The 25,389-nt window shown below is 34.9% G+C and overlaps 1 protein-coding gene across 5 annotated transcripts in view; it reads left to right on the top strand.

The window, feature by feature from the left end:
- Positions 1-25,389, top strand: part of PATJ (PATJ crumbs cell polarity complex component) — a 299,142-nt gene that overhangs the window by 27,246 nt on the left and 246,507 nt on the right. For all 5 annotated transcript variants that reach the window (XM_081055925.1, XM_081055924.1, XM_081055921.1 and 2 more), the window contains exons 8-14: positions 6,135-6,353; positions 8,537-8,639; positions 11,831-11,922; positions 13,260-13,401; positions 16,265-16,411; positions 19,471-19,547; positions 21,552-21,608. In XM_081055925.1, coding sequence (XP_080912051.1) covers positions 6,135-6,353; positions 8,537-8,639; positions 11,831-11,922; positions 13,260-13,401; positions 16,265-16,411; positions 19,471-19,547; positions 21,552-21,608 — 837 coding nt within the window. The remainder of the gene's footprint in view (positions 1-6,134; positions 6,354-8,536; positions 8,640-11,830; positions 11,923-13,259; positions 13,402-16,264; positions 16,412-19,470; positions 19,548-21,551; positions 21,609-25,389) is intronic.

The raw sequence follows: 25,389 nt of genomic DNA, 5'->3' as shown, positions 1-25,389 counted from the left end.
ATGTCCTTTACTTAAAGTCAACTGATTGTCGATGTTAAATCCTATCTGCAAAATACCTTCACAGTAACATCTACAATAGTGTTTGACCAAATAGCTGGGCACCATAGCCTAGCCAAGATGATACTTAAAATTTAACTATCATACCATCTATCATTGCAATCAAGATAATGAACATATCCGTCATTCACAAAAGTTTCTTGTGCTCCTTTGTAATACCCTTTTCTCCATCCTCAGTAATTTTAAGAATATAAGTTCTGAGACCAAAAATGTTGAGAATGGTCAATTTTTAATGGGTCTTCAAAACACATCTGTGACACAAAGCAAATAATAATATTTAAGGATTTTTTTTGAAATTTTTTTGTAACCTGGAAAGGGATGAGATATTGTGGAGTATTGTGATACCTTTGCCCACATCACTGCCCCCCACCCCCGTAGCAATTTTAATAGGGTTGTTTCCTATTAAATAGTATTGTAGCCTTCTTCAAGATACAAAGTGGAGCAGTTATTGTGAAAAACAAGGGATCAAATAAATTTAGAAAATGCCAAGTTAAACAAAATCAAATAAGTTTCTTTACTGTAAGAATTTTCTGAGCTTTTAATATCCTAATGTGTATTATGAATGTTCACAAGGAGAATGTGAAATGCAGAGTTTCCTAAATGAATCCCTTTGAGGCACTGTTGGGAAAAGCCAAGGTCTGATTATCACCCTTACTGGAAGGGATTGTCACAATTTCAGGTCATCACGGAGGGGGTAAGGGTGTATCCATCAGAGTCATAATGGAGAAGCAAGTGTTTATGCCAGACATTGTTACCTGCCTAATATTCATTATTGTCATTAAAAGTCATAAATTCAATATTTATGCCTATAATAATATGTCAATATTATTGCCTAATATTCATTATTGTCCTTAAAAGTCATAAATTTTTATTCCCAAATTATAGATATGGAAATTGTTAAGAAACTGCCCAAGGCTATACACAACTTGGAAATGACAATGTCAGCATCCTGCCCACATCTTTTTGACTCTGAAGCTCGTGCTTTACTGCTTAAATCTATTTATTTAAAGTTGGTCTTATTTTTTTCCCCTGAAGTACAGCAGTCCAGGGTTGGTCAAGCCTATCATCAGGGAATAGGTAGCTCTAGGAGCAACTGAGTTACTGACTTTCCTGTGGGGAATATAGCGAGGTGTAGATAATATTCACGCCTCTTTCTCCCTCATCTCAGTTCATGGCAGATAAAATCTCTTCAGCTGACTCTATGCATTGTTGCTAAGTCTTTGCAAGTTGTTGTTCAATTGTTGCTCATGTAGCCTGATCATAGCTTTAAAAAAAATTAAAGGGAATATTGTGTTTAATTAAAATGTACTCATGTTTTGAATACTAATTCTCACTATTGACTATGGCAACCTTTATGGTAAGGGAATATGAATGCCTTAGGTCATTAATTCAGATGTGATCAAATTGATCATAAAGTGATTCCTGCGTTCTGTTAAAGGGATTAATTAACACTACTTTCTTTAAAGAATATAAAATTATATACTAGAAAGGTAAAAAATGTCAGTATTTATTTAAAAGGGTTTCATAAAAGAGCCCCTTGTATTTCCTTTTGTATACAGATAGGTCAATATGTATAGTTAAAGATGGGGTAGAATTGAGGTGATGTGGCCCAGAACACTTCAGGTCACTGAAATCTAAAGAGACATCAGAATGGATGCATTTGAGGCCTTGCTTTGCTGTCAGCAAGGCAGTAGGCTAAATATAGTATTGAGTTTAATGCTCACAACTCAGTGAGAGAGGAATTTATTCTCATTTTGCTTACAAAGGAGCTGAGATTTAGGCAGGATAAGTAATACAGTTTGATCAAAGTAGAGCCAGGATTGAACTTGGGTGTGTCTAACTCCAAAGGCCTCACTTGTTCTTATGCCTACTGCCTCAAATGTTGTAAACTAAATGAAACGGAAAAATATTGACATGAGCTTTTCGGAAACATTTCTGGAGATCCACCTACAATGACCAATCAGTAAACGTAATCAGGGCCAATTCCATGGAGAAGGAAATTATATAGTATCATTGTAAGGGAAGCTGAAAGACCTATCTACCTATAATCCTCAGATACTTTCCAAAATTCACGGTACCTGAAGCATACATCTTTTGAAAATTCTGTTCAATTATGGCAAAAATTAGAAAAAAATATCAGCAGCTAGAAGTTTTTCTTTTCTTTCCTTTTTTTTTTTTAAATTGATAAAGGGCAGTGTAAGACAACGTTATTTTATAGAAATCTCTTTCATGTGGTCTGGAGGAATTCTAGGGAAATCAGGTACACTGAATTACCCTCATTATCTCCAGAAAGGGACTATTACAACTCAGCCTATTTAAAAGTTGTCATAAATTATTGACTTTTTGGTATGAAACAATCATGGTATGAGTCATAATAACTATTCAGTAACCTTTAATACCAAGAAGGAATGGAACCAAGCAAAGATTTGGAGGATGTGTGTGGACTACAAGGAATTTTTAGTTTAGAATAAGCAAAGACCAGTTCGAGGCCCCTGAACAGGTGGTGTTCCCAAGTAATTTTGCTCTGAGTGAATCTAGAAACAGATATTTTCATTATCCTTAAAAATCAATTGATGAGGGCACTGGGAATTTGAGTTGGGTAGTCTAGATGTACTTAGATTTAGTACCTTTCTTTAATTCCTTGAGAGAAAGAGTTTTTGTTTTATAAAGTCACTATTTTCTGTCAATGATGTGTTGCCTTTTGATTAAAGACCAATGATAGACGAGACCTGGAATCAAAAGTAGTAATGATTTCATTTTCTGAGTTGTGGACGTATTTGGTGCTATGTTTTAGTTTTTGAAGAAACAAATTTAATTTCTATATTTCTTTTGTAGCTCAGGCCTAAATTCCTTTGGGATTTCAAATATTTTATAAATTGAAATTATCATCCACAACAGCTGACCAGAGAACTTAAAATGCAAAGGAATGTATACAAAGGGTGCCAAAAAAAAACGTATACCATTTTAAAGGAAAAAACTGTATTAAAATTGTAATGCTCAATATGTACCAATAACAAAAGATGAATACAAGTCATGTGTATGCATTTTTTGACAACCTCTGTTTGTGTGTGTGTGTGTGTGTGTGTGTTTGCGGGTTTGGTTTTTTTTAGCCAATAACTGCTAACTTGGATTAAAGTTTTTGTTTGTTTGTTTTTTAAATTGTATAAGTGACACTGCTATGGCTTTCATTGTAACAGTGTGGTGCTCTGTTACATTTTTTAAATTTTAATTTTTCTGCCATCTGTACTTTCTTTGTCTATATGCATAACGTTTTTTCTCTTTTGAAAGAATCTATGGGTTAATAAACTTTTATATTTGAATGTTTGATGAGCACACTGTGTCTTTGAATCTTCGCATGGCTATTTATTGCTTATTACTGATTTATGTTTTCTGTTAAAGAACGAAAGGACTCTTATGCCATTTAGTTTCCTTGCACAGTAGACAGGTTATGGAAGGAGAATGTTGATCAGAAGATATCAATGAAATGCAACGTTTGGCACTGTTAGACATAAACAAAGTAGCTGTCATTTTGGTGTCTTTTCTATCAATCTGACTAATGATTGTTTTTATACTTTATGAATTCCTTAGAACACCTGTTTTTCTGGAAGAAGAAAATGTTTGACTTTTCATGACAGATGCAAATTATCTGCATCATTTTAAATTGAGTTCAGGTAAAATAGGAAAAATAGTGCCTAGGAAGTGACTAAATATGGTGAAATGCCCTTCTTTGGCCAAGCCAAGTATGAAAACACCAAATTCACATATTCCTTATTCTTTGGTCAAGCCATAATTCTGCGTAAGGATAATTCAATTCAGAGGCAGTTTTACCCTTATTTTTCATCATGATCACTGGCTTTTTCTTAAATAGTTGTTTTATTTCAAGTTTGTTGCATTGGTCATAATAGAATATCAAATTATCGGTGCTTAAAGTAGAAATCCAGCAATTCTTTATTCCTTTCCCCGTAATAACTTTCATCTATGCATTTATTTCTTTTCTCTAAGTCTTTCCAAATTTCCTGAATTGAGTTGCATTTCTGTTTCCCTGTTTCTCTCCACTTACAGTTGCTTCTAGCTCCTTCTGCAGAATTCACAACAAAGCACATAGCTTTCTGCTCATTATTTTGATTTAACACGTTCCTTTCTTTATTTAGATTTCTGCAAAATTGGAGAAAAGTAAGGATGGGGAATAGACTTTTTTAGTCTTAAGTGGGTTTTTTTAAATACTTTTTTCTTCTGAATTTCATCTATAACTTATAGATGGTGCCTCCTGGAGCCAGGAATATGAAGCTTAGAACTAGTCCAGTGGTCATTGCTCCAGGCTTAGGCTGTCCTTTCTCATTTGCAAAATATCTGTTTTTCATCTTCATTGTGTTTAAGCTTCTGGACAGTTATTGGCAGTTTCTTGGAGAAAACAGTAAATTTACTATCTACTAATATTCGTCTGGAGATATTAAAGTATAAGACATGACTGAGTGCGAACAAATCTTCAGTGGGACAGCTCGGGTGGAACTTTGGTTCTGCTGCCTATTAGCTTTGTGATCTTGCTCAAGTCAGTTAACTTTTTGAATCTCAGTTTTTCTCATTTTAAAGTTGTCCTTTCCTGAATGAGATGATATACATATTAAAAGTGATTTTCAACCTGTAAAGCGCTCTGCAGGTGTAATGTTTTTGTAACCAGCTGTGTTTACGTTCTAGTATCTGTGGTATATTGTAGTCAAGATAAGTAAAGAGAATTCAAAATTGCTGATAAAACAAATTTGGTCGAAATGTAGCTGGATAAGCTGTTTCAGAAATTTCACAAGTGAAGATAGAATGGAAATGATAAACCTGCTGAACTGATTTACTTTTTGATAAATTATGTTCTCAGCTTTTCTGTGTATGAAACATACATACGTATAAAAGTATGTGTAATATTTTTGCACATTATAAATAATAATAAAACAATAATCACCTATGCACATATCACCAGCTTAAGAAATAGAACATTACATATCTCTTCTCTAAATTCATCCAGAATCATGACTTTAAATACTTTCTATATGCTAATGCTCCCAAATTTAAATACGCAGTCTGGGTTTCTCTTGTGAACTCCAGATTTGTGTATCCAGCTGCAGATCTGGTATCTCCACTTTCATGTCTAGTGGGCATCTCCGACTGGACATCTGTAGAACTGAACTGATTTCTACTCCCACCCATCTGTTCCACTGTCATGTTCTTTATCTCTGTTAATATCAACTCTATCTTTCCAGTTGCTTAGGCTAAAAATCTGCAGTTCTGATTCCTTTCCCCCTCTTCCACCTCGTGTAGAAGCTATCAGTAGAGCCTGTTGACAATTAAAAATACATCTAGAATCCCTCTTCTCAACACCCAGCTGCTAACCTAGTCCAAGCTATTATTATCTCTTTTTAGATTATTGCTTTACCAACTATTGTTTCTTCTACTGTAGTCTATTTTCAGCACAGAGACTTGGGTGATCTTATTAAAAGTAAGTCAGATGTCATTCCTCTTCTCAAAAACCTCCAGTGACTTCCCTTCCTACTCACTCAGCAAATACTCTGCCCTGCTGACCCCATTAATGAATGCTACCATCTCTTGGACTACTCTCCTCTTTGCTTATTCTCTTCCAGACACACTGACATCTTGTTGTTCCTCAACTGTGCCACTGAGCTTATTGGCATTCAGAGTTCTCATTTATACTGGAGGCTTCTGATCTGACCTCCTTCCCTTCTTGAGGCTCTGGGCATTCTGATCTCTTCCTTGTGTAAGTGCTATGAATACCCTGGCTCTAGGCTGTCAGGCATGAAGTGATACGCTCAAGCCAATGCCTGTTTTAGAATTCTGGTGATTCTTCTCCTTTTGAACTTTCCCCCTTTCCAATCCCCCATCTTTTTTTGTTTTACAGGCACTTCCCTTTTTCTGTTGTCAAGTCAGCCATTCATTAAAAATATATTTTATTCAGTATTTTTAGGTGGCTTCTTTGACAGTCATTCTGCTACAACTCAAAGTCTGATGAATTGTTAACTAGTAAAGTTATATCATTGATTTCTCATAATAATCTTTCCTCCCTTGGATTAAAGGATGGAAGACTCCAGACAGGGGATCACATCTTGAAGATTGGTGGCACAAATGTGCAGGGAATGACCAGTGAGCAAGTTGCGCAAGTGCTGAGGAACTGTGGGAATTCAGTCAGGATGCTTGTTGCAAGAGACCCAGTTGGTGAAATTTCTGTGACCCCTCCTACACCTACAGCCTTACCTGTTGCCATGCCTGCTGTGCCCAGCGGGAGCCCTAGTTGTGTGAGTATACAAATTATTCTCTCATCTTCAATCAAATACTGGGTGTGATAACACTGCAAGAGTAGAAATGCCTTCAACTTGAAGTGCCCCATTGGCGTGCGTATTGTCTCAGTGTTCACCAGTGAAGCAACGGCAGAGCCCAATTGGGAGACATTAGACAAGTTTGATTTTCCTTTTTGCTGTTTGTCAAGGTTAAGTCATTCAACCTCCCTGAGCCTCCACTACTTATATATAAATTGGAAAAATAATACCATGTTTCCCCGATAATAAGACCTAGCTGGACAATCAGCTCTAATGCATCTTTTGGAGCAAAAATTAATATAAGACCTGGTTATATTATGTTATATTATACTATATTATATTATACTATATTATATTATACTGTTACATTATACTAATATTATATTATATTATACCTTGTCTTATAGTAAAATAAGACTGGGTATTATATTATGTTACGTTACATTACATTATATTATATTATGTTATATAAGACCCTGTCTTATATTATAGTAAAATACGACTGGATCTTACATTAATTTTTGCTCCAAAAGATGCATTAGAGCTGATGGTCCGGCTAGGTCTTATTTTTGGGGAAACACAGTAATACTTGCCATTTCTATTGTATTAAAAAAGACATCCAGATGGTGCGTCGGAAACTGTGAAAACTGATTAATGCATGAGAGTTGTCACTTGTAGGAACAGATTGCCAAAGGGAATAGATATTAATAATAATAATATTATGATCAATAATACTCATTATAGTTATATAATAATAATAATTATTAATTGTCATCAAGCACCTGGAATTGTCCAAGTCATCTGGATTCCTCACAAGAATTCTGCAAGATAGGTCTTATCATCCATTTAATAGATGAGGAAACTGAAGTCCAAATAGCGTGTTAAATAGAAGTCATATAAAGAGTAGGCTACAGATCTGGGATTTGAACTCAGATCGTTCTGGTCCATTCCAAGCTCTTTCCAACTATCTCACAGGCTTTGAATCAAGAGATAATATGACGAAAGAAATAATTTTTAAAAGGAGGGGCCAGGAGGAAGGGAAAAGAAAAATGATTATGGTGAAAAGGGGATGGAAAGCCACCTTTCTTTTTTATCTGAGGGCCCATTTGGTGTCTTCTGTAAAGTTATTTGCTTTTCTTTACTTGGGACCACACGAGTGGAAGTTTTCCATCTGAGATATTGGAATCATTTTTCTTTTCTTCTCCAAATTAGTTGCAATCATTTTTTTTTTCTTTTTGCCTCCATTACTCTAGTTCTCTTGAGCCTTTTACTTTGTGGTGAGGGACCAGTGTTGCTATGTGTTAAGTGAGAATTTGATGCAATCAGTTGTTTACTTTCTGTTGTTAATGATTGGAATTGAAAGCAATGTATTATATTTTTAGTCACTTTACTCTTTTACAAAAATATTTTAAATTACAAGACAAATAATGAAAATAAGTTTTAGGTCAATATTTTTTGCTCACAATAATTATCACAATTAGCCTTACCATTTTTTAAAAGTTTTTCTTTACATTTAATTCTTTCAGATGGAAATTAATCCTGAGGTTTTCTTGTACATGGCTGTATTGGCTTTCTGTTGTGTAATAAATTACTACAAATTCAGGGCTTGAAACAATAACCATTTGTTAATTCATGATTCCGTGGGTCAGAAGTCGGGGTGGCTTGGCTGGGCTCTCTGCTTAGATTTTTACAAAGTCAAAATCAAGATGTTGGCCTTAATCTGGGACAATCCATTTCCAAACTCATTCAGATTTTTGGCAGAATACAGTTCCTTGCAGTTGTAGGGCTCACGTCTCTCTGCCGGCTATCAGCTAAGAGACATCTTTCAACTCTGTAAGGGCTCTGTATTCCCTCTGACATGTCCCACTTCATCTTCAAACCACAAATCTAGTCAGGCTTCAAATCTTTTTCACTTCCCTTTCTGCCATCAGCAGGAGAAAACTTCTTGCTTTTGAAGGGTACCTGATTAGATTAGGCTCACCTAGATAATCTTTTTACCACGTAATGTGATATAAACATAGTAATAGCACCAGGGGACCATCTTAAAATTCTGCCTGGCATAGCTGTGAAGAAAATACTTGACAATCCACGCACAAATTGACTATGTATACACAGTTATGTAACTAAACATTATATATAATAAAATTATTTTTCCCTTTTAGGATAATTCTACTCTTTTTGAAACTTACGATGTTGAGCTCGTTAAAAAAGATGGACAGAGTCTGGGGATTAGAATTGTTGGCTATGTTGGAACTGCTCATACAGGTAAATGAATTATTTCTACTTTACATTTGGAAATAATTGTTAAGGGTGTTAAGCTTCCTAGACAATAAAATTAAATATCTGCAGATTTTAATTTAAATGTTGAGCAATAAAACCATGAATCTGCATTAGCAACCAGTTACTTTTCAGTAATTAGAAAATCACAGTTTAAAAAGTGTTCCCAGACTCAATACCAACCAGAAATTCTCAGACATCAGCAGGGTGTCTTGACAATTTGACTCAGTTTTGGCACTGTCTACCCGAAGATAGAATCAGATTTCACAGGTAAAGGGCTCAGTCCCAGAAGACTGCTCCCCAACTTTAGACACCATTTGCAAGCCCAGGCTACTACCTGTACTTCTGACCAACTGGCTCTGAATCAGAGGTTCCCGTGACCCCCTCCTTGAGTTCAATTAATTTGCTACAACAACTCACAGAACTTAAGAAAACCCATTTACTAACTAGATGACCAGTTTATTACAAAGGACATTAAAAGGTACATATCAAAAGCCAGATGAAGAGATACATAGGACAAGGTCCCCGAATGAAGGAGTTTCTGTCCTTGTGGAGCTTGGGGCTCCACATGGTGGCACCTGGAAGCATTCTGTTTCCCGAGTGGGAAAGCTCTCTGAAAAAGGTCCTCCTGGGTTTTTACGGTGGTTTTTTTACACAGTCATGATTGACAAAGTCACTGGCCCTTGGTAATAGAACTCAATTTCCAGCCCCTCTTCTCTTTCAGTTTGGGACTGAAGGTTCCAAACCTCTAATCATAGGGTTGGTTCTTCTGGCAACCAGCCCTCATCTTTAGGTGCTTTCCACAAGTCACCTCATTAAGATAACAAAAAGACTGACATCACTTGCAATGGTTAGGAAATTCCAAGGGTTTTGGGAGCTACGAGCCAGAACTGTGGATGAAGACCAACATCTTATAAATCACAATATCACACGTTTTTGTCTCAGTAATTTTATAGCTGGCTTGATAGTCATTAACAACAGAATTTAATTATTCAACTCAGTGTATAACATTGAATTTTATCTCCTCTTGTTTCTAAGACTGATATATTTTGAGTAGTGTGACTATTACATATTATGTCATTTTACATGTAATAAAATAAAATGATTAATGCATATAGTTAGTTCATATTGTGAATGTCAAAAAATACTACTATTATGTTTAATTACAAAAAAATAAGATAAAGCAAATACTTTAATTGGAATTATTCTCCTTTCACATAAAGGAAATACATTGTAAGAATAAATACATGGCCCAAGTATCTCTACATAATAATTCTCCCTCAACTTCTACATGCAAAGCTTTGGTAACTTTCACTGTAAGAGTTACTCTATTATTATAAGAAATTCATTAGAGTAAGGAAAAATAAACCTTTTCTCAAGTATTTGCTAGTAACATGAAAATTCAGAGTTATGACTTTTTTTAGTTTTTTAAAAAATAGCAAGATTAGAGTTAATTTTTAAAAAAAAATTATTTTGTATACTTACAGCAGGTGGAAAGATTAAAAGTGCTAATGTATTCAAAGTCCTGAAAGAAATTCATGTCAGACCACCTTATGCTATTTTAGCTTAATGAAATAACTGTTTTCAAACCTTTAGCTTTTTTCTAAGTGCCACTTTTTTTAGGTTGAGAATTTAAATGACTTCCAAATGTGCTAAGTATAGATTGTATAATAATGTTGAAAAAAGAAACTATATTGAGTAGCTCTTAATATGCTGTCTGCTTGGAGAGCTCATGACTTACTGCCTAAACTGATGGCTTATGGACCTTTATATGAAGTTTCCAAGGTGTCCTTGCAAACCTAACAATATACATGCAAAGTAAAATTAAAGTGAATAGCTGATTGATAGAAAATCAATAAAATGTAATGTTTATATTACTGAATAAAGAAACCATTTCACTTTTTACCCTCAAAAGAAGTTTTTGGGAACTGGAGTGATGGGCAGTGATGAATCCCAAAACTAGGATATTTTAAAACTCAGTATACTTGTTAACAAGTAGTCTTTCAAAATAATTTTTGCTTTCTTCCACTCATTGGAACTTTTGAGCAGTGACTTTGCTTAGTTTTGGAGGGAATAGAAAAATGAATATCAGAAAGTCTATTCAGGAAGACAAACGTAAATAACTCAACTTCAAGGATAAATGAAATACGTCTTTTAGCAGAGATGCAAGCAAATTATCATCCTATGGCAGATGAGAAACTCAGTTTGACAGAAGGAAATGGAGAATTTACAAAGAAAGAGGCATTTGTACTAGGCATGGGAAAAGAGAAAGATTTTGATAGAAGGGTGAGATTGGCAGAAAAAAATGAAATAAGAAAAAGGATAAAATCAAGAAAATACTTCTCATTTTGGTGGAATATCAGGAGTCTTATGTTTCTCAAGTGTTGTCTTGTTGGAGGGACGAAATGCAAAAAGGAAGTTTGGCGCAGATTATGGCGGCCCTTATGTGTGATTCTATGAAATTTACATTTCGTTAGGTAGGTGATGAGAATCCATTATGTTTCATTTTCTTCTACAGACTATGTTTTAAGTTCATTTGATATTAAAAAATAAAAATATAAAACCATTCAGAGCTATGGTTTTTCATTTTCCTATTTCCCTTCTAGTCCTTGCCTGTAGCCACGCATACTTTTTATATAGTTGTAATTTTTATACAGCCATTTTTCTGTTTAAATATTTTATTTTATAATATAAAGATTATTTCATGTTGCTGAGATTGTTTTAGTTTTTTTGACTGTATGTACTTGTCTTTTTTCTGTATTTGGGGAAGCTAACGTGAAGAGTGAACTAAATATAGTCAGAAAGACCTTGTAGGAGACTCTTGTCGTAGTATTGGTGAAAAATGATGAAATCAATGATGAGAAGGGTGATAAACCAAGAGTAGAGGGTAAAACTTAACCTGGGCTTTTTGAATTCCAGTTTACATTGGATTACATTTCGTCAAGGTTCTGTTACCGATTATTCTTCCAGAAATAGTCATCACTCAAATCATTTCAAATTCGGGTCACTTCTGATGGTGACAGTTTGAAATAATCCATCAATTTCTCTGCTTGTGTTCAAAATACTATTTATCAAGCCTCCAGACAGCTCCTTTAGCTAATTAACCTCTTGATAGGAATTTTGCAATCAAGGCCTAATTAGAACTTTCTTCCTTTTCCCGTGTTTTGTGCACTTCTTAGGGGAAGCTTCAGGGATTTATGTGAAAAATATAATACCTGGCAGTGCTGCGTACCACAATGGCCAGATTCAAGTGAATGACAAAATAGTTGCTGTAAGTAACTGCCTTCTGTTTTAGAATTGAATCAAGTTGGGGAAAAAAGTTATCTTTATTATAATATGTATGAGAGGGGAATGGCTTAATATAGTATCATAATGTTTTAAAAATTAAGTTTGTTAGTACAGTGAAATCTCATTAATTTGGACTCTTATGAGCCTTAAATTTAATTTTTTTTCTACTATCTGAAAAATGGAGTCACTGACTATATTGGTAGGAAGAAATAGTATGTACCTATATATATTTTAATATACATACATATATATTTGAAAGGTGCTCTAGCATTCTAGAAAATGCTTCCAAATAACTCTTTGTATTCTTTAACTCATTTTTGAAGTAAAATTAATAGGCCATTTATCAGATCTTTTTGTTTCTTTGTGAAAGTAGTTTTTGTACTAACAGTAATTTTAAGTACGTACAAAGTTGAGAGATTTTATATATTTGAGACTGTAATAATTACCTTTATCAATTCAGATTGGTCTTTCCTCTATTTAGTAGAAAATTAAATTTACAATTTATTTTAATAATAATTTTGAAGCATACACACACACACTCATATATGAGTATCACACATTTATTTCAGTGATTTACATAAAAACATTTTTGTTTGTGTAATTTGAATCGTCCTTCAAGTCCATCTAAGGAAACACCTTTCATGACTCTTGGCTGTTACGTTATTGGGTTAGAAAATGTCTTGTGATTTGCAGAGTTTGCAGATCTGCAATATCAGTGGACGCTGTGGGGAAAGTATTATGGGGAGAGCAAAAGTAACGGTTTGTCTCGCTGGAAGAAGATTGAGAGAGGAGGTCTTTTGGTCCTGATGGACTTGAGAAATATGGAATTGGGCTTGACTTAGATTAGTAAATACCTTTCTTGCACATACGTTTCCAGAGCACTAGAAGTCCTAATTGAGGGAGATCAGTGTGTTTCTTCTGAAAAATATCACATACTGATATAGTAGAGGGATGACGTATTGCATGACCTCTTCAATTTTGATAGCAATGACTTCTATTCATGCATCTTGAGAACTATGTAAAACAGTATGCCATCTTTTGTGGCACTTTGAATTTGAACAGCATCAAAGAGTTAGACCCTCTGCTTCTCTCAGGCTGTAAATGAAAATGTGTGACTTAGGGGTACAAATTTGCATTTGCTTTCTGGTTTCTCAGGAAGTTTGTCAGGGTGTTTTACTACTAATTTTGCGTCCTTATGCAAATGCTTTCTTAGGTCTAATACAAATTATTTTTGGAATAAAATGAATTGCCTAATTTTATTCTGCCTTGCCAGAATTTAAAATAATACGTAACTTGAAGCCTCTGTTTAATGTGTTTTAGGTCGATGGTGTGAATATTCAGGGTTTTGCCAACCAGGACGTTGTTGAAGTGTTACGAAATACAGGGCAAGTGGTCCACCTGACCCTAGTTCGAAGGAAGACATCCTCGTCAGCTTCTCCACTTGAACAGCCTTCCGACAGAGGTAGTGGATTCCACTGTCCTTCTCCCCACCATGTAGTCTGGGTTTGGAAGAATAGCTCATTTATGGAAGTTGCTCTGTGAGTCTGGGAAGGCAAAACTGCCCACCTTGTGTAATGCAGTGATAGGGAAATGAATCAGCTCATTTGTGCATGGAAGAAGAGTTTCCTTTGCCTATTATAATGTGCCAGTCCAAATGTTAGAACGTGAACCCTGACACGTAATAAGCTCTGATAGCTTCTCTAAATGGAGATGGAAATCATTTTCTCAGAAAGCTTCCAGATTTCATTTATTACTTACATTTGAATAATAAAGTTTTGACACCTCTTGTTCCAGTAGCTTTCATTCATCTAATGCTTTGACATTTTGCAAAATTCAGGTTTCATTTTACTTCCAGTGATATATTTGATTCTAATGTCTCTAGATTTACCTTTTGAAATATATAGCAAGAGAAAGTAAAACATGGATTTCTATCAAGAACATTTTTATTTGTAAAATAATGTTTATTATTTTCATTATAAGAATAGTAGATTTTCATTACGGAACAAAAACATAATTGTGTGCATGTCAGTTTTTAATTATCAACTTAGAAATGTATAGATCAACAAAATTTGACAGTTGTGGGGACACATATTCAATTTAAAATGAATGACTAGTTATATAACTGTAAGTAAGAATTCCATTAGAATTTATCAGAAGATGAATACATTTTTTCCCCTTCCTCTGAAGATAAAATAATCCTGGAAGCCTTTGCTTTCAACTGATATTGATTTGTTATTTACATTGGAACTTTTTAACTTTTATCTGATGATGGAAATTTTGTTGCTGAAAGACAGATGCCCTGTCAACTGCATTGTATGTATGAAATTCGAAATTGCCTAAATAGTACAAATTGTACAAATGCTATGTTGACCTTAAAAGGTTTACATAAATATTTATATCAATATAATGGTTTTAATAGCTCTGATAGAGCCCTTGGCTTTCAGTCTGCTATATCAAATGAAGTATGTCATCTGTGAATTAGCAATTCTTTATTGGGCATGTCTACATTTTGAATTTGTACTGGGATAAGTTTTGACTCTAAACCTGCACCTCTTCCTCCGTGGTTTGGATGTCCTTCCTGTGTTTCACTAACACCCTTTGAAGAGCACTCACCTGTAACATTTATTAGTCTCCATTGTACTTATCTAGTTAATCTGTGGCCACTGTAATGTAGGGCAGTGGTTATGCCTTTGCCACCCACACCTTTGTGTGCCTTCCACACAATCAGCATTTAAGTTTGTTTCACAGAAATAAACCACACAAATAAACCGCACAGCTTCCCGCTCTTACACAATACCTTTCTCTACCATTCTAAGCCTTATTTTTTCTCCTCTAAACTCCTCCTCTTTGTATCCCCTGTGTATACTTTCTTGTGTACGTATTTGTATACTATTTGCAGCGTACAATCACATCATTATACCGCTTTGTACTATACACTCTGGTGTGGAGCTTTTCTCCCCAGTGACACTAGCGACTTCTGGCCAGCATTTGTTTTGCTAGTACTGCGCTGTGTGTTTAGTGTGTATTAATGCATTAATAATCTAAAAAATCCCATGTGTGGTTTAAAATCTCATGTTACGATTATAGGAACTTTTAACTGGTTATAGTTTTCAAACTTTTATTATGAAAAATTGATAAAAAATATACCAAATATCTACCGTTTAGATTTAGCAGTTATTATTTTGCCCTATTTGCTTCATCTATGTTTTGTTTTTCCTGAACCTTTTCAGAGTGAGTAGTAGACATCATGACACTTTAGCCCTACACACTTCTATCTGTAGCTTCTAAAAAGAAGGATATATTTTTAGATGAACATAATATCTTTATCACACCAAAGAAAATTAATAGTCATTCTCTAATATCAAATACTCAAATACCCAATACATACTTAAATTTTCCCAATTGCGCCTAAATGTCTTTTATAGCTTCTCTTCCCACCATTCCCACCCCCAACCCCATAAATTCAAGATCTAATAACACATTGCTTTCTTTCTCTGGTTTCTTAATCAAGAAGAATCCCCCACCCATGCCCCCATGGCATAAATTTGTGAAGGGATTAGTTCATTTGTCACTAGAATGCTACGTTTCTAAATTTGATAGTTTCCTTGTGGTATCATTTAACTTGTTTCTCTACGCACTGTTTCCTAGAAGCTAGATCTAAAGCCTTACTTAGATTCAGGTTAAATATTTTCTGTAAGAATACTTTTCATAAGTGATGTGTGATTATTTAAAACTAAAATGATTCTTATTCAACCTTTCTTATGTTTAAGAGATTCATAGTGATTTGAATGCTTAAGATTGAAAGTTTTGGATATCCTATTGCTTTACTTAGCTCAATTTAGCTAAGGGAGGGATCTCTGCAACCAGGCAAATTCTCTCCATTTTCATTCCAATTCATAAGGTTACCTATATAGATTGTTTGTTATACTCATTATGATGTTGTGCCAGAGCCTAGGAGAGCCCACAGCAACCAGTTTAGTCTGCATGTCTCATTCTACCCAGCACAGCAGCAAGAGCATTAAGTCCCTAGTGTTCTTTTCCTTTTCCCAGGTTACATTGAAAAGCATGTACCGCTGTCATCGACTTTACCTTGCTTTTCTCTTCCCACTGCCTCGTTCCTTATTCTTTTCAGTACTGCCGACAAATTAATTTTTTAAGGAATTGATTGGTTATACACACATGGGATTTTAAATAAAGGAATCATATATGACAGTTGCTTGAGATGTTTGTCATGAGGTTGTGAAACAGAAGAGCAGGAGTGGAGTAAGCTCGCTTTAATATGGTCTTTAGCTGCTAATTATTCAAGTTAACAATTTTTATTTTAGGAACTGTTATAGAACCACCGAAAGCACCAGCCCTCTTTCTAACTGGAGCAGTGAAAACAGAAACTAATTTGGATGGTGAAGATAAGGCAACTGAAGATAGAAGGGATAATCTAAAAAATGACAACATACAAGCCTTAGAAAAACTGGGTAGGCACAAAGCATTCAATTCAAAACAGTCAAAGTAATTTGACTTCCTCACTTGTTAACCGTTTTTTTCTCTTTACAGTTAATATAATGTGAGAAGTGTTAGAGACGTGAGGGTATTCTTAATATCAACATCATAACACTTGTGGCAGTTGGGGGTCAAGCATATTGTTGTTTAATCTTTGTACTAATTTTGAATGCCTTTTTATTAACGTTACGACTTTTTTTTCAATCTTGTCAGCATTTTTAATTACTGCATACTTTAGCTTGTATATTATTGATATGGCTATAGCTATATAGCTTATGTGCATACATGTAACAGTATTTCATTTCACCATAAAAATTAATAATGTATACTTTTTGAAATGTTTCATCAAATCCCTGGGTAGCTATAAACTTATCCTTTACTTTTTAATTGATGTGCAGCTTGGTTTTTTTCACTTTGTACTTGGATACCTCAGCTACTATAGTTGACTGTTCTGCCAGCATACTGAGTAACAGTGTCACACAATCCCCTGCACAGAGGTGCTCAGGAGCGCCTTGCCAATTGAATGAAATGGAATACTTAACACCATTCGTGTTCCAGAGAAATTTTGCCTTTTGGCTTTGATTATCTTCTCTCGGGAAAGAATGGCCTGAAGGAAGGAGAAACCCCTCATTCCGGTTAAAAACTTCCCTATAATTTGGAAATATACCTTGTTCTTTTTGACCTAAGTAAATTGCAGTTAGTCTTTGCTGTTTAAATTCCAGGGAACCCAGGTAGACTTTCAGTGAACTATCAGGTGGAAATCAAATACATTCTGAAGTTAGAAATATTTTTAGAAATATTTTATCTTCTCTTTTTGAATCAACCTCACTACATTTTTCTTCATGAGTATGTGTAACTTTAACTTGAGAGTAAGACAAAAATATTCTAACAGCTATGAAGTTAGCTCTCTCTCTCTGTCTCTCTCTTTTTTTTTTTTTTTTTTGCACTATAGGGATGAAAACTTTTTTCCTTCTTCCCTTCCAGGTTTTTTGGTTGGCCTAATAATTAAACTGATATAACACAGATTAACAGGAGGAAATTTTGTGTGTGTGGAAGCCCCATAAAAATAGGAGATCCAAGGACAAATCGGGCAGTTGAGGCTTATAAGCCATTCTGAGCTAAGGAATGGGACAGGGGCTTCAAAGGGGAGGAGGGTAAGTCACAGGACCATAAGAGGGGCACATGTTTGGTAAGGAGAAGTTTGTCTTGCCATGCAAAGAGGTCTTTCAGATAAAAGAAAGTTCTCTCTGGTAACAGCTCTCCTGGGCCAGACTCCCTATCTAAAATCTTTTAGGTAGTTAAGGGAGAGGTAAAAGTTTTTCCCGAGTCTGTTGGGTCTTGGTTACTTTCAGCTGAAAATAATCTACATGTCAAGGTGGCATATTTTGGGATGGTATATTCTGTTCCTCTTCATTGCCATTGGAATAATTATTTAATATCATCGTACTATGCATGTTTTGATCATTTTGTGTAGTCCAGGACTTATTGAGCTGCTGAAATAAGTTAATCTCTTTCTTCTGGTACTTAGGCCTTTGGATTGTGCTTTGAAATTCATGACTGTGCTTTGATTGTATGATTAAGAGGCAAAATATAAGGAAAAGAATTGAGGGTGACGTGTCAACATTATTTTATACATGTGTATGAAATATCATCTTTAAATATTATGTTTTTAAGCTTACAATTCAACCAGTGCTTTGCAAATTTTGTTCAAATTAGCTTACCAGATAAGAAACTGCTATCTAGAAGAAATTTAATAGGCAAGATGGTAAAACTCTTAATGTAATTTCTTACGGAAATGTTAACAGGAGTAGCCATAAAGGTGCAGAGCCCACATGAATGATATTTTGTTTTTAAAAGGATCTTTGGTTAGTTATCCCTGAAATGTAATCTGGCACATAGTTATTTCGTGGCTATTTCTTTGTAAATCTAGTCATTAAATTCTTTAGTATTCCTTAGTCAGTCTCTGATTTCTGAGGTATGCCTGTTTTACTTAATTATTATGTAATTAAGTTTAAATATTAAATTATAATGCATTAATTAAGTTATGTATTATGTAATTAAGCATCCAAGAAGAGCTGACCATGCTGAATGCTGAAAGAGCTGATATTGCAAGTTATGTTTGATTTTTAGGCAGATGGTTATGGCAGTTGTGATAAGTGTTCTGTGACTTGTCCAGTCATGTGACAAAATTGAAAGTTTTTCTTCAACTTCAAGAAAAAAGGTTGAGGTTTGGTTAGTTTCTGCTACAACTATAGATATAAGTTGAAATTATAGTTTTAGCACTTTGACTTTTGCCTAGTAGGCATTATTCAGACTACCAACTGTATACTAAGTTTCTGGCTGAGGGCATATAGAGGACAGGCGGGACACTTAAAATCTGTCTTAGCGCTTTAAAATTATCCTACCTGTGCAAAAAGGACAATATTACTTTCAAGTAAGAAAATCATAAATATATAATAATGAAGTAGACACAAAAGACCAAAGTAAAACCAAAGTTTCTGTTGTATTAAAGCTCATGCACCCACTGGCTGAATTAAACCAGACATGCCTTGATACTCGCCCAAGTGAAAAGTCTGAATGGATTGTGTTAATATGCCTAGTTGACAGTAAAGAAAATTTTTACTTTTCCTGTGGGTGGATGTAAGGTACTACTTTGAATTGATTAACATTTAAATTAAATCCTTGTTTGTCCTAACATATTATAAAGCCAGATTCATTTTACTTGTAAACTACAGGATGTTTACATATAAACCATATGTAATTTCAAATTTCATTTATGACTCATCATTTCCTCTTCTCTTTTCAATATCTCTAACAACAAAAGCTCCTTCATAATTTGGTCACAGCCGGTCTTTACATTTTACATTAGTCTTGTGAGTCACCTGTGATTTACTTTACCTAGCAGACTTCAGTTAATGCATTTTCCTTTTTATTTATTTCCCTTTTACTTACTGAAACTGCTGTTATTGAAGAATTTAGTAGTTAAGTGTGTTTGGCTCACAGTAGCTTCAACATTCTTTTTTATTTAATCCAGAAAGAGCCCCTGACTCTCCAGAAAATGAGCTGAAATCCAGATGGGAGAAGCTCTTGGGCCCTGACTATGAAGTAATGGTATGTTAAAATCTTTGAATAAAAAACACTCATGTCTCATTTCATGTCAAGCCCTTAACTCCACAATTTAAAGAAATGGGAGCGTCAAAGAGTAGTCAGCCTGCCTTTATTCCCCCCGCCCCCCTGCTCTTCTTTCCTATTAAATCAATCAATTTTTTTTAAAGCATTTAAGCTATAAGAACAATTAAGGACTGCACACGCGTTTCAGTTACAATTAGCAGACACTCAGTTCATGCTGAAACCATTTTAGTCGACAATAGGCAGAAAAATGTTAGGAGAGAGAGAGCTTGCTTTTTAAATTTATAACCTGTATCAGCTGCTTAAAATTGCTGGCATTTTTATGATTGTTTTTATGATCTGTTTGTTTTATTGTACACTGAAAGGGCTGTGGATATTAGTCCTATGTTTCACAAAGAATCTTACAGTTTTATGAGAAAAATGAAAGAATGATTATCAAATATATTTGGTAGAACAGGAAGTAATTTAGGTTAGGTATAAGTTTATGGTGCCAGTGGTCCATTAGATTTCCTTTCACCTGTTATTAGATTCATTGAGTAAGGGATTGATTACATTTCCCCATATGAATCCGCATGAAAGCAGAAAGCTGTGCTTAGAAAAGCCTCTATAGTGTTCACTAAATGAGTTTGTAATAAAATATCCTATTAAATTTCTATTGTCATTCACATTTTCTTACACATGTTTATCATTAGTACTTGACTGGTTGGAGATTTTTTTCTCTTCTTGGTTCAGAGTGTACAGCCACCATCTATTGTGAGCAATTTTCCAATGTCCTTAAGATGAGTCAAAACATGTCATACTTTTTCTCTTCTTGCTAATTTTGTACCTGCATGTCAGTCCATATGAACTACTGCTTCTTTACTTCATAGATTTTGAATGCTGTTTTGTCATTAGGCTATCACCTAGCAAATGACTTAATGGTTTGATACTCAAAGTAATTTGGTGTATCAGTATTTATAAATGGCCAGTTTTGTGATGGGCTCTTTTTTGTTAAAATTTTATCCTCCTTATAACTACCCTTCCAAATTTCACTGATCACATGGAGAAATAATAACCGGGGCTAGAAAGAGGGGACAGAATCTGAAGTAGGAAATTTAAGGTGGCACCTTTCTCATTATGAGTTGTAACTTGTTCTGAGGGAAAGGAGCAGAAAGGAGAAGACAGGCAAGGTGCATGAATGCCTGCATGTATGTATTCCAAAGTTTCTTATTTATGTCCTTCCAGAATCTACTTCTCTGCAGTGCAGTACTTTTAAAAGCTTTAGTTGGATCATTGTTTAACTTATCTCCTCCCTCCAGATGCGCCATATTTTATTAACAACTTACAGATGTAAATCATCAGTAAAGTATTTTGCTTGCAAGCCATCCACTCCTCTGAATGTCTACCACTGAAACGTAGACTCGTTTTAGGCCAGGATTAAATGCTTCAAGGGTTCCATGAGCTTCCCACCAGTCCAGACCTTTCTGTCTGTGTCTTTGCCAGCTATTTCTCCTAGGGAAATGGTTTGAGCTTGCTGGGGAAAGTCAGACGCTTCAGTTTTTCCACACTTGTCTGACTTTACTGACCTTGAAAACTTTGTTTCAAGCCTTGAATGTGAAAGTAAAAAGGACCAAACTCTTGGTTTTGTCAAAAATAAAATTTTTGTGGATTCAATATAATGGAGGATTGTATTAAAATTTTAGGGATCATGGATTTTTAAAAATAGAATATGTATTTTCTCATCACCTTCACGTTCAAATTTTGAATAATTTAGGGAAAAAGGTTGCTGAGGAAAACAACTATAAAAAGGCAAATATTCTGTGAAATTTTACATTGTATGTTACACTTATGGAGTTCAAAAATAATAGAAAAGAGATTAGAATGCAGGTCAGATGCATTCTGTCAGATGTAACATAGGTTTTACAGATTTTTTTTCAGGAAACCCAGGAAGAAATAAAGTTATGCTTTTACAAATATTGGAAATTTTTTTTTTTCTTGTAAATTTAGGTTGTTACTTTGGACACACAGATTGCAGATGATGCTGAGTTACAGAAATATTCAAAGGTGAGCGTTATTTTAAAAAATATTAACCAGTTTTTTTTTTTTGTTGTTGTTGTTGGAAGAACTTTCTCTAAGTTCTTGTTGAAGAAACTAAATTGGTGCTGTAAACTAAAGTTTCCAGAATTAGTTTTAGCTGTTGTCTTGAAATGTGGTGAGTTCTCACTTATGAAAGGTGATGGTTAGATATGCCTGGGAAGAACTTGGGGTCCCTTGTACCACTTCCCAGAAGCCAACACTCAGGTTTGACTCCTTTGCTCTCCGTGAAGGTAGTACACAGAGTAACATTGTGCAAAGTGCGTGTTAGCTTTTCAGATATTATAAGAAGGCCTTTTAAAATGTTTCCTAAAAACCAAGACTACAAATACAGACTTTAAAATACCCTTCAGGTCCAGATGGTTAAGGACAGAAAAGTGGTTTATCATTCAAGTATAGGCAATGTTTTTTTCTTGAACTTAAAAATTTTATAGTGAGAGCTTTATTTCTATTGGCAAAATGCCAGAAGGTAACTTTTACAGCTTTCCCCAACATTTTTAGTGTCCTCTCACTACAAATTAATTTTATAGTTCTTATTCTGGATAATCAAAAGCCAGGGTAATTAAAATGTAGAGAAGCCTTCTAGGTGGCTTTCTCAACAAATGATGAGAGAGGTAAAGTTTCCTTGTCAGAATAGTTTCAAAAATTATCCTATAATGCTATATGGGGTATATGAGCTGAGCCCAACTTAAACTCTGCTATCACATGTGTGTTACGAGCTGTTTAGTCCTCAACAGCCCAGCTTAGTTCCTGTAGACTCATGCCTATGGCTTCTAATATGGAGTCAATCCATCTCATATTTGTTTTTCCTCTTTTCCTGCTGCTTCTGTTTCTCCCAGCATTATTGTTTTTTTCCAAAGAACCCTTCTTTCTCATGATGTCCCTGAAGTAGGACAGCTTCACTTTTTTCATTTTTGCCTCAAGTGATATTTTGTTTAATTTGCTCGACCCATTTGTTCATCTTTCTGGTGGCCCAGGGTATCTTAGAGCTCTCCTCCAATGCCATATTTCAAATGGATCAATTTTTTTCCTATCAGCCTTCTTCATTGAGCATCTTTCGCATCAATACATGGTAATTGGGAGTATGAAGGTATAGATGATCTTTGCCTTAGTCTCTAATGACACATCTTTTTGCTCTTGGTGAGCTTTCCTAATTATTCAACATACATGTACTTCAGGAAGTGATCACCAGGTAAATCCAGCAACCATCTGACACCATACGATGCTATGACAATATTATTGACTATATTCCCTATGCTGTATATTATATCCGCAGGACTTATTTGTGTTATACCTGGAAGTTTGAACCTCTTCTTCCCCTTTCTCTTTCTCCATCCCTTTTTAATTAGTCAATTCCAGTTGACATTCAGTATTATTTTATATTAATTTCAGGTGTACAGCATAATAGACATTTATATAATTTAAGAAGTGATCCCCCTGAGTAGTATAGTACCCATCTGATACCATACATAGTTATTACCATATTATTGCTGAGTCCTTGTTTTAGTTTTTATAGTTTTCTATTCTAAAATTTCTGTTTTATTCCTTTTTAGATTATAATTCTTTTGGTGGAATTCTCAATTAAAAAAAAATCTCTACCTGCCATCTTTTTCTCTTTTTCTTGAACATATTAATCATAGCTTATAAGGACTTTAAATAATTAATTCCATGACCTGTATCAACTTTAGATTGTTTCTACCATTTGATGTTTTCTCTGATTATAGTTATTTGATTGTATCTCTCATCATGCCATAATTTGAATGAATGCCAGACATTTTGTATACCAACTACAAAAGGCTTTGGGTGATGTTATCTCTGTCCAATAAGGAGATAGAGTGTGTGCGTGCATGCGTGTGTGTATGGGGTGGAGGAGTTCAGGATGGGAATGGTAATTGTCTCTGAGACAAAGCAGAGGTACAGTTCTGATAAGGTTCAGAGTATCTCTGCTTTGCCTTTGCTCCAAAGACATAGCCTTCCAGGTTATTCCACATGAGTCTGGGTGTATTTACAAGTTGGTTTCCTCTTCCTTTGGGGACCAGAATGCCATTTCTACTGCTCAGTATTTTGGGGCTGCTGAAATATTTGCTTTGTTCTGCAGAGGTTTCCTGATTAGCTTTTTAGCCTCCCTCTCCACATAATGTTAGAACTCGAGAGAAGTCCTTGGGGGAGCACATGCCATAGCTCTGGCTCAGTGTATCATGCAGTTCAGCTTTAGTTATCTGTCCTCTCATGTTCAAAGCTGTAAGACCCTGTATCATCATATTCTATAATAAGTAAAAAAGGGTAATCACCACATTTTGTGTACATCTTACAGCATGTCATTGTCTTTCTCCAGGCAGAAGGTGTTCTCTCTCACCTTTATTCCCTAGTTCCTTGCCACCAGTCTCACCAAGTTTATCTCTCCAGATCAACTTCTATGTTACACACATACACACACGCACACACCATAACACTGTATAATGTATAATGGTGTGCAAAGGCTTTGAGTTGAAGAAACTTTTAGAACCACCTTATAGAAACTCACCAGTATATTCCACTGTGCATTCATTCATCAGTCATTCATTCACTCATCAAATATTTTTTAATATCTAGTCTATGCTAGGACCTTTATTGGATGCTGGGGTTTCAGAAGAGAACAAGCAGAAAATAATCCCTGCCCTGTAGAACTTATATTTTAGTGGGGGGGAATAAGTAAGTTGCATAGTATGGGTGAATACTATATATTATGCAGAAAATGAAGGTAGGGAAGATGGATAAGGAATTCAAGAGAGTGTGAGTTTGCAATTTTAGATGAGTTGACCAGGAATGGCCTCATTAAGAAGGTGACATTTGGGAAAACACTTTAGGAGGTGAAATAGTAGCCTAAATTTTCTTCTGCATAGTTTGAACAATACTACCTATGTCATAGGTGATTAAATATAAACATATTTACTAGATATCTTAATATAGGCTCAGTGCCAGTACATTAGAATTGTTCACTATATGGTCGTTTTGTTTTCCAGTTGTATGCTTCATGTATTTTTAGTCTCTGACCTTGAAAGGCTCCTTTTTAAAAGTTATTTTGGTAAGTTATTATGAAACATTTAATTATTTAGTTGAAATTTAGTTGTGGCAAAAAGCTTTGGAAGAAAAAGAGTAACCCGTAATTGCACTCTTCTTGCGTATTTAGTTGTTACCTGTATATGTTTGCATATTTGTAGTTGGTATACCTATCCTTTTGTGTAATATATATTTGAGAGAAGGGAGGTATACTTTTTCCACATAACATTATCATGCATATTTACTTTTCCCCATTGATTTCTTAATTATTACTGTACACAGATTATTTCTTTATTTTGATGAATTAAAAAAAAATTAAATCCCCTTAAAATTGGAAGTTAGTTAACTCAGTTGCTTCTCATTTCTCCCTATAATAATTGAAGGAGACTAGCCTACCAAAACCCATTTCACAGATGAGGATACTAAAGTTTGCCTCAAATTAGACAGCTAGATAGCAGAGGCAAGTTGTAGCTCAGAGTGCATTTATTCATTCCTGAAATAGTTACTGAGCTGTTAGTCTCTGCTACACACTGTGCTACCACCTAGAGGAAGCAAAATGGAAAATGTAGTCTCCCAGAGCTTAGATTCTGGTCTTGTGTAGGGGCATGATGATAAACAAATGAAAAATAACTTGATGAGATAGTTGTAGGTTGTAAGAAGTGATGTAAAGGAACACACAGGGTGATGAGAGCATAACGGGGGGCCCATTTTA

Source organism: Rhinolophus hipposideros (genome assembly GCF_964194185.1).
Source record: "Rhinolophus hipposideros genome assembly, chromosome: 8".
Classification (NCBI taxonomy): Eukaryota; Metazoa; Chordata; class Mammalia; order Chiroptera; family Rhinolophidae; genus Rhinolophus; species Rhinolophus hipposideros.
The sequence above is the reverse complement of the archived record's forward strand: the minus strand, read 5'-3'. Positions and strand labels throughout refer to the sequence as shown.